At 43.1% G+C, this 16,701-nt stretch overlaps 1 protein-coding gene across 2 annotated transcripts in view; it reads left to right on the forward strand.

Moving 5' to 3' along the window:
• GNS (glucosamine (N-acetyl)-6-sulfatase) overlaps positions 1-16,701 on the forward strand; it is a 53,184-nt gene that overhangs the window by 14,158 nt on the left and 22,325 nt on the right. For both annotated transcript variants that reach the window (XM_057556789.1, XM_057556788.1), the window contains exons 3-9: positions 9-215; positions 2,485-2,550; positions 2,989-3,087; positions 4,616-4,783; positions 6,719-6,801; positions 8,021-8,139; positions 9,856-9,959. In XM_057556789.1, coding sequence (XP_057412772.1) covers positions 9-215; positions 2,485-2,550; positions 2,989-3,087; positions 4,616-4,783; positions 6,719-6,801; positions 8,021-8,139; positions 9,856-9,959 — 846 coding nt within the window. The remainder of the gene's footprint in view (positions 1-8; positions 216-2,484; positions 2,551-2,988; positions 3,088-4,615; positions 4,784-6,718; positions 6,802-8,020; positions 8,140-9,855; positions 9,960-16,701) is intronic.

The raw sequence follows: 16,701 nt of genomic DNA on the forward strand, positions 1-16,701 counted from the left end.
GTTTGTAGTATGTGCCAAGCGCTCTTTGCTGTCCAAGCCGAGCCAGTATCCTGACAGGGAAGTACCCACATAACCATCACGTCGTTAACAACACTTTGGAGGGAAACTGCAGTAGTAAGTCTTGGCAGAAGATCCAAGAACCAGATACTTTCCCAGCAATTCTCAGATCAATGTGTGGTTATCAAACCTTTTTTGCAGGGAAATACTTAAATGAGGTATGTTGAATGGTCTAATTATTCCCTTTCTTTCTTTTTAAAAACAGCTTGAATGTGAATTAGTATGATTCATGTTAATTGTTTTTTAATTAGCATCCGTTCAAGTCATGTTAAACGGTTTTTGGTATATGTTGTTTTCTCTTAATCTGCCTGTTAAACCAGAACTTACATGAATGTATTTACATGATTTGGGCACTGTGGTTATTCTTTCTTTAAATAGTCTCTGGAGCATTTGTTTAAAAATTGTCTTAGGACTGCTGTGGTCTGATGCATCTTCCCCCTTTTCCTGAAGAATTCTGCTTGTCCTTTGGCTGTCATGGTATCTTTGTTTCCATTTCCCCTTTATCAGGACTGGAGTGAAGAATTTTTTCCTCTGGGCATCTTTTCCTGAATTATAACAGTTTAATGCTTAACCCATTTTCTGAAAACTGGGAGCAGATTGTGGAGAGATCAGTGTTGAAGGAAAAGCACCCAGAGCCTGAGACATTCAGGCCATTGAAGCATGTGGCTGAGTGGTTAGTGTGCTGGCCTTGAGGGCCTGGATGGAGGGAGGCCTCACTGTGACCTGCCAAGGCCAGATTTCAGGGCCTCGAGTCCACCACATCGGCCTTAGCATTTAGTCAAAGTTCAGGCTTAAAAGAAATAATGTGTTTGAGAGTGTTTGGAGTTATCTCTTAAAATAAAACTGGGGATTCAGGACAAAGAGAATATGTACGTTTTCTTATGTACTTTATCTGTGGTTGCTAGAGATCTTAATATCTGATCTGAATTTTGTTAATTCTCCCCCTCCCCGCAACAGTTGGGGGATTTGCAACCTTGTGGATTTGATGAAAAATGAGTTAGTTTGAAAAGAATCATGAGCAGTGTGATGGGTTAAAGCTATAGGTCATAAAGAGACCTTACACTGCTTTGCATGTTGAAGATCATCTAACATATACAAAATTAGAAATTCTTCAAAATACAAAGACTTAGGGGACTTCCCTGGCAGTCCAGTGGTTAAGATTCTGTGCTTCCAATGCAGGGGGCATGGGTTCGATCCCTGGTCGGGGAACTAAGATCCCACATGTCGCAGACACTGCCAAAAAAAAAAAAAAATACAAAGATTTAGTTCTTAGAGGCACTGCCTTAAATGGGCAGTATTAAACCTTGTCGAGATAAAATGGGATGATTCTGTGGTCTCTTCACTTAATTCATCTCATCAGATAAATTGAGTCCAAAAGTAGACTTCATCAGCAGGACAGCTGAAGTGATAGGCTGGTAGCTTGTAGTCTGATGATTTGGGCTGTTAGCCACAAGGTTGGCTGGACCATTCAGTCTAGGCCATCAGTAGCTCAGCAAATGAGCCATGTGGCCTACCTAAGCTCTGTGGCCTTTCCCTGTAAAGGGCCAGAAGTAAATATTTCAGGCTTTGCAGGCCATATGTCTCTATAGTGACTATACAGTTCTGCTGTTGTAGCAGGAAAGCAGACTTACATAAACCAATGAGTGTGCCTGTGTTCCAGTAAAACTTCACCGTGACTGAAATTTCAATCTCATGCAACTTGTCACAAAAATATTCCTCTTTTGATTGTTTTTTTTTTATTCAAGTATAGTTGATTTTGATTGGTGTTTATTTTTTAATGTTTGGAAGAAAATTCTTAGCTTGCTGGCCACACAGAACAGTTGGCAGGCTAGATTTGGCCCTCCAGCCATAGTTTGCCAACTCCTGCTTCAGAAGTTCCTAGGATGATAGTGTTCTTTACTTTTTTTTTTTTTTTAATTTTATTTTTGGCTGCATTGGTTCTTGGTTGCTGCGCGCGGGCTTTCTCTAGTTGCGGCGGGCGGGGGCTACTCTTCTTGCAGTGCGTGGGCTTCTCATCCCGGTGGCTTCTCTTGTTGCAGAGCACGGGCTCTAGGTGCGGGGGCTTCAGTAGTTGTGGCACGTGGGCTTCAGTAGCTGTGGCACGTGGGCTTCAGTAGTTGTGGCTTGCGGGCTCTAGGGTGCAGGCTCAGTAGTTGTGGCGCATGGGCTTAGTTGTTCCACAGCACGTGGGATCTTCCCAGATCAGGGCTCGAACCCATGTCCCCTGCATTGGCAGGCAGATTCTTAACCACTGCACCACCAGGGAAGCCCTAATGTTCTTTACTTTTTGACTGTTATGTGTTTGAGGAAATTGAGCACCTACCGTGTTTCAGGCACTGATCTAAAAAGATTCTGAAAGTTTCCTGTTTCCTTCTGGTCTGGTCCTGTCCTAGGCACTTCTAATGCGCTGCTTGTTTTGATTTCCAGTACGGAGCCCCAGATGCGGGTGGACTAGCACACGTTCCTCTAGGCTGGAGTTACTGGTACGCCCTGGTGAGTGATTAATGAAGTCAGTGACAATTCTGCACAACCCTACAGATGCTATTTACTTTCTGCGGTAGCTCTGATGTTGACATTATTTGGTTTGCTTTTATGATTGGCCATTTTGTCTCCTTAGAAGAAAGTCTGTTGATTTGTGAGTCACTCTGCTGTGGGATACTTGTCTTGCATTCCACAAGGTTTAGCAACATATTTTGCTGTTCTACCGGATCCATTTCTGGCTTTTTAAACTAGGACATATTATTGAAACTATGCTAGTAGTTAATAAAACCCTAGTCAGAAAGTCCAATTCAATATTGACTTGAGCAATTACCTTTTTTTTTTTTTGGTCTTATCACTATTTAAACAGAGTATAGTTTAGCCCAGCATGGTTTCCAACTTTCATTTTGTGTGCTGACCTCATAAAAAATCTTACTTTCCTCTCTTTAATAGGAAAAGAATTCTAAATACTATAATTATACCCTCTCTATCAATGGGAAGGCACGGAAGCATGGTGAAAACTACAGTGTGGACTACCTGACAGATGTTTTGGTGAGTTACTGAAGCTCTGTCCTTGCACTTTAGCTCATGTTTAATTAAAGTCTCTGCCTAGAAAAATCTTTACTTGTATTTGTTAATGTTGGGTAACATGAATAATAACTTGGTCTAACTGCCAAAGAATATTTCCAGCTGATTAAAAACTCCTGAGGGTGTTTTTCTTTGTAATTAAGCCAGGCTCAGATCTAATGTTCTTGAAATTCCAGCAGCAAATCCCTTTTCCAAAGGCTAATCTCTAAGACTATGGAGATTACTTTGAAGAGGTTTTACTTTGTAGGGGTTCCTACTCTTGACCCCAGTTTTACTCACAAGCTACAAGATGGCAGCTTCATCATGAGGGTGGCGGGATAGGGATAGGGGAGTTCTTCAGGCATTGTATATTATATATAAAAAATACTGAAATCGGGAGGGGAATTTGGGACTGTCCTTTCCTGTCTAAGATGTATCTAATGACAGCCCTCCCATAGGGCATTCATTCACCAAGTACTTCAGCACCCATTATAGCAGGTGTTCAGCAGTAAATGAAACAAAGTCCCTGATTCTGTGGACGGTAACCTTTTAGTGGAGGATTTTATTTACCCATATGTGTGTCGTCTTGTTAGATGGCGATTAGTTAGAGAAATAAGGCAGGGTATGGGAGTTACTTAGATAACATTTAAGCAGAATCCTAAAGGAGATGAGAGTGAGCTATACAGATCAGGGGAAAGAGTGCCACAGGGAAAGGGAACAAAAAGCGTGAGGGTGTTGAACCAGGAGTGTGCCTGACAGGTTGGAGAAACCACAGGGTTTCTTGACAGGGCTGGAGTAAAGTAGGGGGACGGGATGGTGATAAGAAATTGATAGTATCTTTTTAGTTTAGTGTTGGGAATAAATGAAGATGTAAATCAACTAGAAAATTAAAAACACAGCATGTTTGTGGGAAGCTTTCATTTTCGTAAAGTATCTCCAGAGAAGCAAACGAAAAATTTAAGTCCATATAAATTAAAACCCTGGTGTGGTGTATTTGGACTTAATATTATTCACTTAGTTTAGCTACTTCAGCTGGCATAACTTAGGATATCTACTCTACATATTTTTGTAAAATTACAGTAACTTAATTCACTTTTCCCACTGTTGTGAATTAGGTTGGCTCTCTTTTTATGTTCTTTAAAGCATCAAACGTATATACTCTAAGCTGCATAAATGTATATATTCCAAGCTACATTAATATAAGTTAGTACTAAAATGCTGAATTACTATTTTTTTTCCTTATGGGAGGCGTAACAATTTTTAGGTCATGTAAAATCATCAAAATCCTAATTGCTTTCTTCGATGGTGTGCTTTTCAGTTTTTTATTGTGTTTGCCTGAAAGCCAAACGATCTGTTCCAGCAACACGCTTGCAAGTGACTGTGACATAGATCGTATGCTAAGATTGATGGAAAGCTAATAGGGCCCTGTACACCTGTTCACCAGAGAACAGGTATCTATCAAGTCCTCAGCTGTGAGGTAGGGTAAGCAATGACAGATCTTTGTGTATGTCAGGCCAATGTCTCCTTGGACTTCTTGGACTACAAGTCCAATTCTGAGCCGTTCTTCATGATGATCTCCACTCCGGCACCTCATTCGCCTTGGACAGCTGCACCTCAGTACCAGAACACCTTCCAGAACGTCTTTGCACCAAGAAACAAGAACTTCAACATCCACGGAACGGTAGCTTCCCCTAACCCTTGCATTAAGCCATGCTCGATGTGATTAATTGTGTAATATACTTGTCAGGGAGCCTTTGAATCATATAGTTGGTCTTCCTTCTAAATCTCTTAAAGGTAATTGCACCTGTCGCTAACATACTAGGTAGTATACACTTGCTTCAGAAATCAGGTAAGGTTCCTGCCACACACCCAGTGAGCAGCTGGAGAGTCGGCGGAGAATGGTAAAGAAATGCCATCTTTCCTGACGACAGGCTCTTTTGATAACCTCTGTGCTGGCACTCCTCCTGCCTGGCAGTGGCTGAGACATGTCCCTTGGGGCTGAGCTGGGCCTGCAGCAGTCTCCTGTGGGTGGCCCTTACGAGGCCCAAGGCATAGGAAGAAGAGGGGTGACACAGTGCAACGTGATTGGGAAGGGAATTTGAATGGAGAAATGAGCCAGAGCAGGCCATGACCTAAATACTGTTCACTTCGTATGCCACTTACCCTTCCCTTGGCATGGGAGATTGGCAGTTTGCTAGTTCAAAGGCAGAAAGCTTCTACTGCCTCATGCCTGTTACCCAGAAATCTTAGTTGCTTGTGAGGTGGTAGAAGGAGTGAGTCTTGGAGTTAGAGTCAGTATTACCGCTTTCTGGCTAGGTGACCTGACCGTGAGCAAGATGCTTTAACTTGCATTTTTCTCTCTAAAGTCGGGGATCCTGACCTCTCCTGCAACTCTTGTATGGATTAAAATACACAGAAACGTCTGGCGTGTTGCCTGGCACAGTGTAGGCATGTGCTTGCCATGGATGACATTAAAGATGAGTGAACCGAGTTTGAAACCTGGGTGCCATTCTCTCTGTGTTCCAAAAGAAGTTCATGGAAGGTCCCATGACTAAGTAAGGTTAGAAACTTCAGGTTAAATAAGTCACTCTGCTACAGGATTTCTCAGAGTTATTCGTGTTCTGACATGAATTTGCAACAGGAAGAGATGCTCTATAGCATTTGTCAAGCATGCTAACTAAAGGCTTTGAGGATCACAGTTTGCGAGATGGCAGCTTAGGGTTTTATGAATAGGGAGGAGAGAATCAATGGTGTTTGGCAATGTTTTGTTTTGTTTTGTTTTTTAATGTTATTTATTTATTTATTTATGGCTGTGTTGGGTCTTTGTTTCTGTGCGAGGGCCCTCTCTAATTGCGACAAGTGGGGGCCACTCCTCATCGCGGTGCGCGGGCCTCTCACTCTCGCGGCCCCTCTTGTTGCGGAGCACAGGCTCCAGACGCGCAGGCTCAGCAATTGTGGCTCACGGGCCCAGTCGCTCCGCGGCATGTGGGATCTTCCCAGACCAGGGCTCGAACCCGTGTCCCCTGCATTGGCAGGCAGATTCTCAACCACTGCGCCACCAGGGAAGCCCTGTTTTGTTTTTTAACTGTGACTTTTATTTATGTGAGAAGAATCCTCTAGATTTGGACTTGAAGTTTTAGGAAATTGCTATGATGAGATTTTTCCTAAGGTCCAAGGATGATCGCTATCTTAGGTAGGAAAATAGAGGGCCATGGAATGATGACTTATTAGGCAAAACTTAGAGGAAGGTAAAGTGGATATTTATCCTTTTATAGTTTGGGTGGTAGACCCAAGTTATAATCTTCTGGTTAGTAGTTTCCAGTATCTTTCATGAAATCTCTTATTAAAGCTGCTAACAAAGGAGCCCAGGCCTTCTGCCATTAAGGAGGTGATGAGAAGAAGCTAAAGAATGAGTGATAATTTGCAGAGTTTTTTTTTTTTTACGAACACAGGGGAGGGAAGTGGGGGGTGGGTGGTGGAGGGAAAATCTGAAGTTGCTTAAACAGGCTCCAGTTAGTTCCTTTTTTGCTCGAGTACATGATCCTTTTCATTATCTATTCTAGTAGTTTGACTGTGGTGACTTGGTGTTAACTTTTGTTTTTCTTTTAAATTTTAGAACAAGCACTGGTTAATTAGGCAAGCCAAGACGCCAATGACTAATTCTTCAATACAGTTTTTAGATAATGCATTTAGGAAAAGGTAAGAACTGCTCCTTTCCAGTCTAGGTGGTCTTTGAGGACCCTCAGAAGCAGCCCATGAACAGGGAACTGCACCACGTGGTTATCTCTGAGAAGAAATCAGAGGGTAGCAAGATGTTGGGAGAGACTCTGATGGGAGGTCTTTACATTTAGCTACAAGGTGGCCTTTGGACCTCAGGTCTAATTAAACAGTCCGTTTTTATGACTTGTTAAAACATTGCAAATTGGAGCCATTTGGTTTTTTTAACCATTTTCTATATCTAAAGAAAAGGTCGCTTTCTGAGAGATTAGCCCCAATATTTGCCTGAGACCCAAAGGCTTAGGCTAGAGCAGAATATTTGCCTTTGCAGTTTTTAGCTTTCAGGAAATTCTTACTTTCTCTTAAGGTGCATTTGCCACAGGGGTTGGCAAACTTTCTGTGAGGGGCCAGATAAGAAATATTACAGGCTTGGCGGCCGTATGGTCTGTGTCGCTGTTGCTCAGCTCTGCTGTTGGAGCGCAAAGCAGCCCTGGGCAAGACAAGAATGAATGAGCATGGCTGTGCTGCAGTAAAACTTTATACATAAAGCAAACAGCGAGTTGTTGTTTCATGGGCGTAGAGTTTCAGATTTGCAAGGTGAAAAGGTTCTGGAGATCTGTTCCACTATGTGAATATACGTAACGCTACTGACCTGTACACTTAAAAATGGTTAAGACAGTAAATTTTATGTTATGTGTTTTGTACCGCAGTTAAAAACAAAAACACAGACAGTGGTCAAGCTTTGGCCCATGGCTATAGTTCGCTGACCCCTAGTTCGACCATTAAACATTGTTGTAGCCAGGTCTATCTGAATTCATCTCTATCAGTCAGTGCTGAGTTGACAACTTTCCCTTCCAATAGTCTTTTATTCTCATCACCAGCCACGATAAATAATAAAGCTAACTGGTTATAAAAAGCCTCATTTATTTCTGTAGAATCGGTTAAATTTGGAATCAACTGATTGTGTGCTGGAATTTTCTAATCTGTGTTTTGCAATGAATGGAAGGAAAGGAAATAGGGGATTTGAGCTTTTGGGGAGAGTGGCTCTGAGGGGTTTTTTTTGGGGAAGGAGGTTGGGAGTGTTTTTGTTTTGATTTGGTTTTGGGGTGTTTTTTGGACTTTGCTTTTGCTTTTTTGGCAAGATGGCAGTACCTCAGCCATTGTCTCTGAAGTCCCATTGCTGCCCTCTGTTCACATCCAGGTGGCAGACTCTGCTGTCAGTTGATGACCTTGTGGAGAAGCTGGTCAAGCGATTGGAGTTCAGCGGGGAGCTCAATGACACCTACATCTTTTACACCTCAGACAATGGCTATCACACAGGTAAGGGGCACCATGACCTTTGCGAGGTGCCTTTCCTTTCTCGCTCAATCAGTAGCACTGGCAGGGAGCTCCTGTCCTTTTGCAGCAGTGGACAGGCCAGAGGGAGGGTCTTGCCTTCAGGGCCCCTCTGGTTAGAGGGCCAACTCATTTCCCCTGGTGAGAGACCAGGCTTCATTATTTGTTATTTCACAGGCTGAATTACATGGTGTTCTAGGAGTCTGAGCAGAGAGTGAGCTTGATGGGTTAGAGGCAGGCTTTATGAAGTAGGTGAGAAATTGAGCTAGATTTTAAGGACAGTGGATCTCGGGGAATAGGGGTATGACATTTGACACAGGAAGACCACGAGAGGGTTGTCCTGGGAAAAACTTTCCTGTGAAATGAGGTGTTTTGGTGTGTGTGAGTTTTGTTTTGTATTTCTTGTCTTTTCACAACTGCAGTATGAGTCACCCCCGTGTCCTTGACTTTCATCCTTTCTACTTGGACCTTCTCTAGTTAAAAATCAGTATTTTTTTTTCTTTCTCCACTCTTTTAAATTTCCTAAACTTGAAGGGAATTAATCTGAGGTTTGTTTGCACAGGAGCAGATTGATTAGGCATTTCATGTGTTGTTATGAATATTTTTAAGCACTCACAGTAGAGACTAGTAAAATAACTCCCATTGTCCAGCTTTGATTTTCAGCTGCACGAGGCCAATCTTTTGAATTCCTCATACCTTCTTCATGTTTCTTTTTTAGCTAGAAGTTTTTGAAGAAACTCCAGATGTTGTGATTCCATATGTCAGCACTTGGTTGTGCATCTGACTAGTTCATTACCTTTCAGAACCCACACAAAGTCCATATGCTACCTTTAGTTTTTATGTGTCTTAAGGCTGTCCTTTGCCACGGATTTATTGGGAAAACTGGTCTTCTGTCCTTTAGAATATCTCACATTCCATATGTAGCTAATTGCTCATGTGATGCCTTAACTCGTTTATCTATGCTCAACATTTTCTATAGATTGGTAGTTAGATCTAGAGTCTTAATAGAAGTTCACGTTTTCAACAAGAATGCTTTCTAGTTGATGCTGTTATGTATTTCTTATTGCTTCATTCACATCATGCTGCTGGGGTGTCTGCTTGCCTCACTTTAGGGATGCTGTTACTGATTGATGGCTCATGTGGTATCAACCTGAGCCCATCCTATGACCTTTCGTGGCTAAAACTTCCATTGATGATTGTTGCTTAAATCTATTCCCTCAGAAATTGCAAAGTTTGACTTCATAACTCTGTCCTTCCTTCTGAATTTCCTGGCTGGAATTCCTCAGGAAATTCCCCTCATCAATTGTTTGGTTATCTTGAAATATAGTTTATTCAGGAAAGGCTGGATAAATGGTTTTGTCCCTTTATTTAGCAGCTTTTAGAGTAACTTCATTCAATTGTGATCAGGTCGAGTATCATACATAAATAGCGTATTTTTGCTTCAATACTTTCTAGTCATTCTTTTTGCTGAATTTGCCTATTTTAGACCAGGGTGTCCCTCTAGGCATTTTTTTAAAAGATGAGCTCATTGTTTCCTGCCTCGTAGTAATAAGAGACCCAGGCAAATTTAAGCTTTCCATTAAAACACCATAATTAGTAGAACAAGGCTGTTTTTGATTTTTACTGTTTATTGAATGAATGCATGCATGAGTGACATTTCTATCTTGGCTCCATCTTTACCCTATGCATTTTTTTTTTCAGGACAGTTTTCTTTGCCAATAGACAAAAGACAGCTGTATGAGTTTGATATCAAAGTTCCACTGTTGGTTCGAGGGCCTGGGATCAAACCAAATCAGACAAGCAAGGTAGGTTGCTGACAAGGTGATGTAGCATTTGCCTGAGGAAAGAAAGCTTTTCCTCCTAAGAGGAGACTGATTCAGTTTCTCCTCCTTTGAGGATGAAGGCTGATTGGTTTAAGATTTTTTTGCAAGTGTATTTATAAGCCTTGCAAACAGTGATTCTTTTTTCTTTCTTTTTTTTAATTGAAGTATAGTTGATGTACAATATTCTATAAGTTACAGGGGTACAATACAGTGATTCACAATTTTTAAAGATCATACTCCATTTAGTTATTTTAAAATATTGGCTGTATTCCCAGTGTTGTATAACATATCCTTGTAGCTTATTTTATCCCTAATGCTCTTAATCCCCTACTCCTGTATTGTTCCTCTCCCATCCTATCCCATCCCATCTCCCCACTGGTAACCACTAGTTCTCTGTATCTGTTCTCTATATTTTGTTATGTTCAGTGGTTTGTTGTATTTGTTAAATTCCACATATAAGTGATATCATACAGTATTTGTCTTTCTCCGTCTGACATATTTCACTTAGCATAATACCAGTAAACTGCTGGCCACCCACTATTAGATGTGTACGTATCATACCAGCATGAATAGCTTTTGCTTGTGGTTTGTTTTTTTTTTTTAATTAATTAATTTATTTATTTATTTTTGGCTGTGTTGGGTCTTCGTTTCTGCGCGAGGGCCCTCTCTAGCTGCGGCAAGCGGGGGCCACTCTTCATCGCGGTGCGCGGGCCTCTCACTACCGCGGCCTCTCCTGTTGCGGAGCACAGGCTCCAGACACGCAGGTTCAGTAATTGTGGCTCACGGGCCCAGCTGCTCCACGGCATGTGGGATCTTCCCAGACCAGGGCTCGAACCCACGTCCCCGGTACTGGCAGGCAGATTCTCAACCACTGCGCCACCAGGGAAGCCCTGCTTGTGTTTTGAGACTAGATTTTTACTTGGTCCTCTAGCCGTGACTCTCCACCAGGGTGCTCATCAAAACTACCTTCTGAAACTGAAAGGCTCAACATCTAGAAAGGTTCAGATTGACTCACTTGGACTGGAATAGAATCCCTGCCTCTGCTTTTTTCCTTAAGTTGACAATGATTCTGAGAGGCAGCCCAGTTTGGGGCCCATAGCCCGGGAGAGCAAAGCTCTTCAGGCTTTGTTGTGTGTGCACGTCCCCTGGGGGCCTTGTTGAAATGCAGAGTCTGATTCTGCATTCCAGCCTGCCCCCAGGTGTTCCCAGGTGACGGCTGCTGCTGGTCTGACCTCCCTCTGAGTATAAGGCTACAGAAAGGGTGTTGTCTGAGAATTTAGTCCCCCTCCCTGTGGGGCTCTTCCTCACTAATGCCTTTCTACTTTACTGATTCTCTCTCCTAGTACTGTCATAAAGTACCACATTCTTTTGTTACCATTTCCACTTGGTTTCAAACTGGGTTCCTAATACTGAGGTACTTTGTTCCTAGAGTTCATGGGCACCTTGATCCAAAACACTGGTCCAGTGTCGGGAGATAAGAACTGATAGGCTCTACCAGTTGTTTTCTCTTTCCTAATACCACAATTTTAGTCCCAGCTCTGTGAGACAAAAGAAAATGAGCAAATGGATTATTTAAGCTAAAACTGGAAAATAGGTCAGAATTTCTGGGTATACTGGTGCATGAGTTTAATTTGGGGGTTTAATGTTTACTTTGTTTAAACGTCTGCCCTTCACTTATTTCCTTTCACGGTGCTCTTGATGGAATTCTGTTAAAATTCTCTCGGAAACTTAAAATGGCCTTCATAAGTGCCTTTTGAATTTTCTTTTTCTTTTAAGACCCACATTCCTAAAGGCAGTCACCTTCCACTACAAATTCATTACCCTCTAAACAGGCCTCTCCTGTCAGCGGAGGTAGGCAAGTTTGGAAGACCATTCAGTCTTAAAAGTGTTTTCTTGATGTTGGTGTTGGGGGCTGGTTGAGGAGAGCACGTCTGCACCTGTGTGCACTTCCGAGGAGCAGGGCCATGTCTAACCGGTGCGGGGAAGGAGGCTGATGAGAACAGAGTGACGTGTCAGCCAGCTGCCCATAGAACAGACTGTTCCTTTTTCCTTCAAGTTAACAGTGGCACTAAATGTTACAATCAGAAACTTCACTTTCTCTAAGCCAGCTAAGTGAAACCAGGTCCTAGGAAGCCATTTCAACAATAATAACCTTTATTGAATGCTTAGGATGTGACAGGTGCTGTTCCAACTGTATTACCTGTATCAACTCAGTTAACCTTCACAGCCTTATGAGATATGAATACTGTTATCCCCATTTTACAGATGAGGAAACTGAGGTATACAAGTTCAGCGATTTACCCAAGATGATTGTAGCCAAAGAATATCAGAGCCCTGTGCTTGAGCTCGGGCAGTCTGGCTGCTAAACACTTCACCAGCGTCTGTGCACTCAACCGTTACACTGCAGCTCAGACAACAGTGTTCCTTACGTATCTTCCTGTGCCAGCGCGGTGTACCAGGAGCCTTGGGGCCACAGCAAGAGCCGTCAGAGAAGATCGGTTCTCAACTCCCTGTGTCACGGGGAGCCGGGTACCTGAGCTTCAGCTGTCAGTGAAAGTCTCCGAGGCATTTGGGCAGAGACCCGGGTGTCAAGCAAGAAGGACTGAGTCATGCAGAGATCTGTGGGAGGGTATCCTGAGCGGCAGAACGGTGCGTGTGAAGGCACAGATAGGAGAATGAGCTTGGCCTGTTCAAGGGACAGAAGGTGGCAGTTGTCCTGAACTACTTTTACTTCCGACTTGAACCATCTCTCTCACCTCCTTGCCTTTGTACAGCTGGCTGCTCCTTCTGTGTGAATGCCCACCTCATGCCCCTTTCACCCGGCTAAGTTAATTGTCCTTCGGGGCTTCGGTTTAGGGCTCCCCTAAATGAACGTCGCTGTAGACCCCCGCCCCACATGGAGTGGGTGCCTTTTTCCCAGCTGGCCTCACACTTACCACACCCGACTGAGTTTGTCTTTTTGACTCTAGGAGTCCCTAGTCGAGAGGTATTATCCGAACTTAGAATACCCAGCTCTTAGTGGGAGTTTGGGGTTAGCACGTGTAAGCTATTATATATACAATGGATAAACAACAAGGTCCTTTTACTATATAGCACAGGGAACTCTGCTCAGTATTCTGTAATAACCTAAATGGGAAAAGAATTTGAAAAAGAATAGATACACATATAACTGAATCACTTTGCTGTACACCTGAAACTAACACAACATTGTTAATCAACTATGCTCCAATATAAAATAAAAATTTGTAAAAAAGGTCCTATTATATAGCCTAGGGAACTATATTCAATATCCTATGATAAACCATAATGGAAAAGCATATTTAAAAAAAAGAATGTATCTCTATATGTGTGTAACTGAATCACTGTGCTCTACAGCAGAAATTAACACAACATTGTAAATCAACTGTAATTAAAAAAAAAAAATACCCAACCCTTAACATACAGTGGGTGACATCCAAGTTGTGTGAATGGATATATTACCAGGGTCACACAGTAAGTGGCAAAACCAGGTCTGAAAATTAACTGTCTATTCTCAAAATCCATGGTTTTTTGGGAATTCCCTGGCGGTCCAGTGGTTAGGACTCTGCACTCTCACTGCTGAGGGCCTGGGTTCAATCCCTAGTTGGGGGACTAAGATCCCACAGCGGCGTGGCCAAAAAAAAAAAAAAAAAAAAAACCATGGTTTTTGACACTCTGAGCTGACATATGTGGTTTGAGACGTATGAAGTGCCCCACTTCCATCTAGCACAGTGTGTCAGAGATGGTGGGTGATTCATCGTGTGCTGGCAGCAGGGTTGTCTTGGTGCAGGTTCTGTGTGAGGGCCACAGGGTGGTGAGTTGAGCATAATGAGCTGCGCGGGCAACAGCCTAGTAGCCAAAGTAGGACACGTTTGACCAGTGGATCTGGCTTTGTGTTGGCTGCTGGGGTGAGCCAGGGGCCGGTGGTATGGGTGGATGCCAAACATTGGCTGCTGAGGTCTTCTCCTCTGGCTATAAATGAATCTAGCTTTAGATCTGGTGGTAGAATTTCTTCAAGTGGGCTTTAAGAAAGGAAGAGGTTAGTACGAAAATGGAAATGACATAGCATGATCCAGGGGAAATAAAACTGAACTGGGAGTCAGGAAGACCACCTATTGGCTTTAAGACTTTGGATAGACTAAGCCTTGGTTTCCCCATGTGAAATTGGGAGGATGCTAAGGGCAAATTCTCAAGTGTAACTAGGTGACGCCCTGGCTTACTCCTTGTTAGGGAAGTGGGGTGTGAGGGGCAAATCCAGATGAAGCAGCCCAAGACGTGTAGAGTTCTCTGCTTTCAGTGCTTTTCTTTCTTTCTTTTTTTTTTTTTTTAAACATCTTCATTGGAGTATACTTGCTTTACAATGGTGTGTTAGCTTCTGCTTTATAACAAAGTGAATCAGTTATCCATATACATATATCCCCATATCTCCTCCCTAGTGCTTTTCAGTAGATGGATTTGGGGTGCTCTCTGGTGTGCTTTGAGTCTTTTTTTTGAAAGGCTTACATGAACTCTTTAACATCAGGGCTTAAAAGTCTGTTTGAAAACCTGATGTATCCTCCTGGGAGCCCTTATTCTTTTGGGTAATTCTGGAGCACTGTCCTTCTTCCAGAGCTAAAAAATAAGCAGGTTCAAGGCATGATATCCCTCGATCTCATGCCCCCCAGAGTTTTTTAGGGCCTTATGTTTGATCGAAATGTATATATACTTTAATCCTAAGAACATTCCCAAACAAACTGTGAGGCTGTGATTCATGAAATAATTTACTTGGTCTTGTCAGAGCGTTTTCTGTTCCAGTCCTTTTTTTTTTTTTAAACAATTTATATTTTATTTATTTATTTATTTATTTATTTTTGGCTGTGTTGGGTCTTTGTTTCTGTGCGAGGGCTTTCTCTAGTTGCGGCAAGCGGGGGCCGCTCTTCATCGTGGTGCGCGGGCCCCTCACTATCGTGGCCTCTCTTGTTGCGGAGCACAGGCTCCAGACGCGCAGGCTCAGTAGTTGTGGCTCACGGGCCCATTTGCTCCACGGCATGTGGGATTCTCCCAGACCAGGGCTCGAACCCGTGTTCCCTGCACTGGCAGGCAGATTCTCAACCACTGCGCCACCAGGGAAGCCTGTTCCAGTCCTTAAATGGATCTGTATACTCAGTGATAAAAGCAATAATACCATTTTAGGAACTTGAAATGCTAATGTTTCTAGATGTCATTAGGGTGATGGGCTCATAGTATCCATTCTAATCCTTGGCTGTATAAAAACCAGAGAGAGGTATAATTCTCTCTTGAATTCTTCACCCATACTTGGTATCTACTAGAAGTCTCCCATCTCCTGACACTGTATGCTAATTTTGAGACTCTACGTCTTAGTCAAACAAAACCCAGTAGGAAGAGAATTTGTCCATCATTTTTAGGGAGGATGTGATCATTGTAGATACCTGGGAAGAAAGAGACCTGGTGATGGCGTTTATGGTACTTGTGCCAAATTAGCTACTTAACTTGTCCTGGATCTTGCAGACCTTTCTCCTCCCCTGCCCCCATAGAGCAAACTGCCACTAGAGGGCGCTCCCACCCATTGCTGATGGCTTGAGGCAATTCCTGCTGAGACTGGCAGTCACTGTTTTATCTCTGTGGGTTTTATTATTTTGGTGCCTTGGACATGTTAATAATACCTGTGGGACTGACTTGACTTCATTCATGTTCTGGACATCACTGGAGATCTGTCAGTCACATTTTGGAGTCTTGTTGCCTTTATCTGGTTCTGGAGGTGGTGTCTCTGCTTGTCTCTTCCGTATTCATACTCACTCTTGTTCACTGTATTCTAAGCCGCTCAGTCTGCCTGGGGTACTTGGAACCAGGAAAGATATCTCTAACACCGGGTCTTGTGTAATCCCTAGAGACATAGTTTTTGTGTTTTTTATCCTCAGCAACATATGGATTGCTTTTCCCGTGAGTTGCCTGCCACTGAAGGGTAATTTCCAACAGCTGCAGAGTTACACTGATTGGTTCAGAGCCAGGATATGTGTATCACTCTGCCCTCCAGGAGCCATCCTAGCTACCAGGAAACCTGGCTGCTACTGAACGGTGCTTCTTGCCTTTCATGTCTGTACTTCGGTTTTGTTTTTAAATTAATAGGATTAGATTTTTTTTTAAATCCCCATTTGGCTTCTCCTGAGATGATCTGAGTTTTCTCAACAGTTGTGTGTTTTTTTTTTTTTTTTGGCTGCATTGGGTCTTTGTTGTGGTGTGCATGCTTCTCATTGTGGTGGCTTCTCTTTGTGGCAGAGCACGGGTTCTAGGCGAGCAGGCTTCAGTAGTTGTGGCACGTGGGCTCTCAGTAGTTGTGGCCCACGGTCTTACTTGCTCCGTGGCATGTGGGATCTTCCCGGACTGGGGCTTGAACCCGTGTCCTCTACATTGGCAGGTGGATTCTTTTTTTTTTTTTTTAAGAAAGTAAATCATCACCTTTTTTGACCAGGATTCTTTATTTATTTATTTATGGCTGTGTTGGGTCTTTGTTTCTGTGCAAGGGCTTTCTCTAGTTGCGGCAAGCGGGGGCCACTCTTCATCGCGGTGCACGGGCCTCTCATTATCGTGGCCTCGCTTGTTGCGGAGCACAGGCTCCAGACGCGCAGGCTCAGTAATTGTGGCTCACGGGCCTAGCCGCTCCACGGCATGTGGGATCTTCCCAGACCAGGGCTCGAACCCGTGTCCC

The sequence above is a fragment of the Balaenoptera acutorostrata genome, chromosome 11 (genome assembly GCF_949987535.1).
Source record: "Balaenoptera acutorostrata chromosome 11, mBalAcu1.1, whole genome shotgun sequence".
NCBI classification, from domain to species: domain Eukaryota; kingdom Metazoa; phylum Chordata; class Mammalia; order Artiodactyla; family Balaenopteridae; genus Balaenoptera; species Balaenoptera acutorostrata.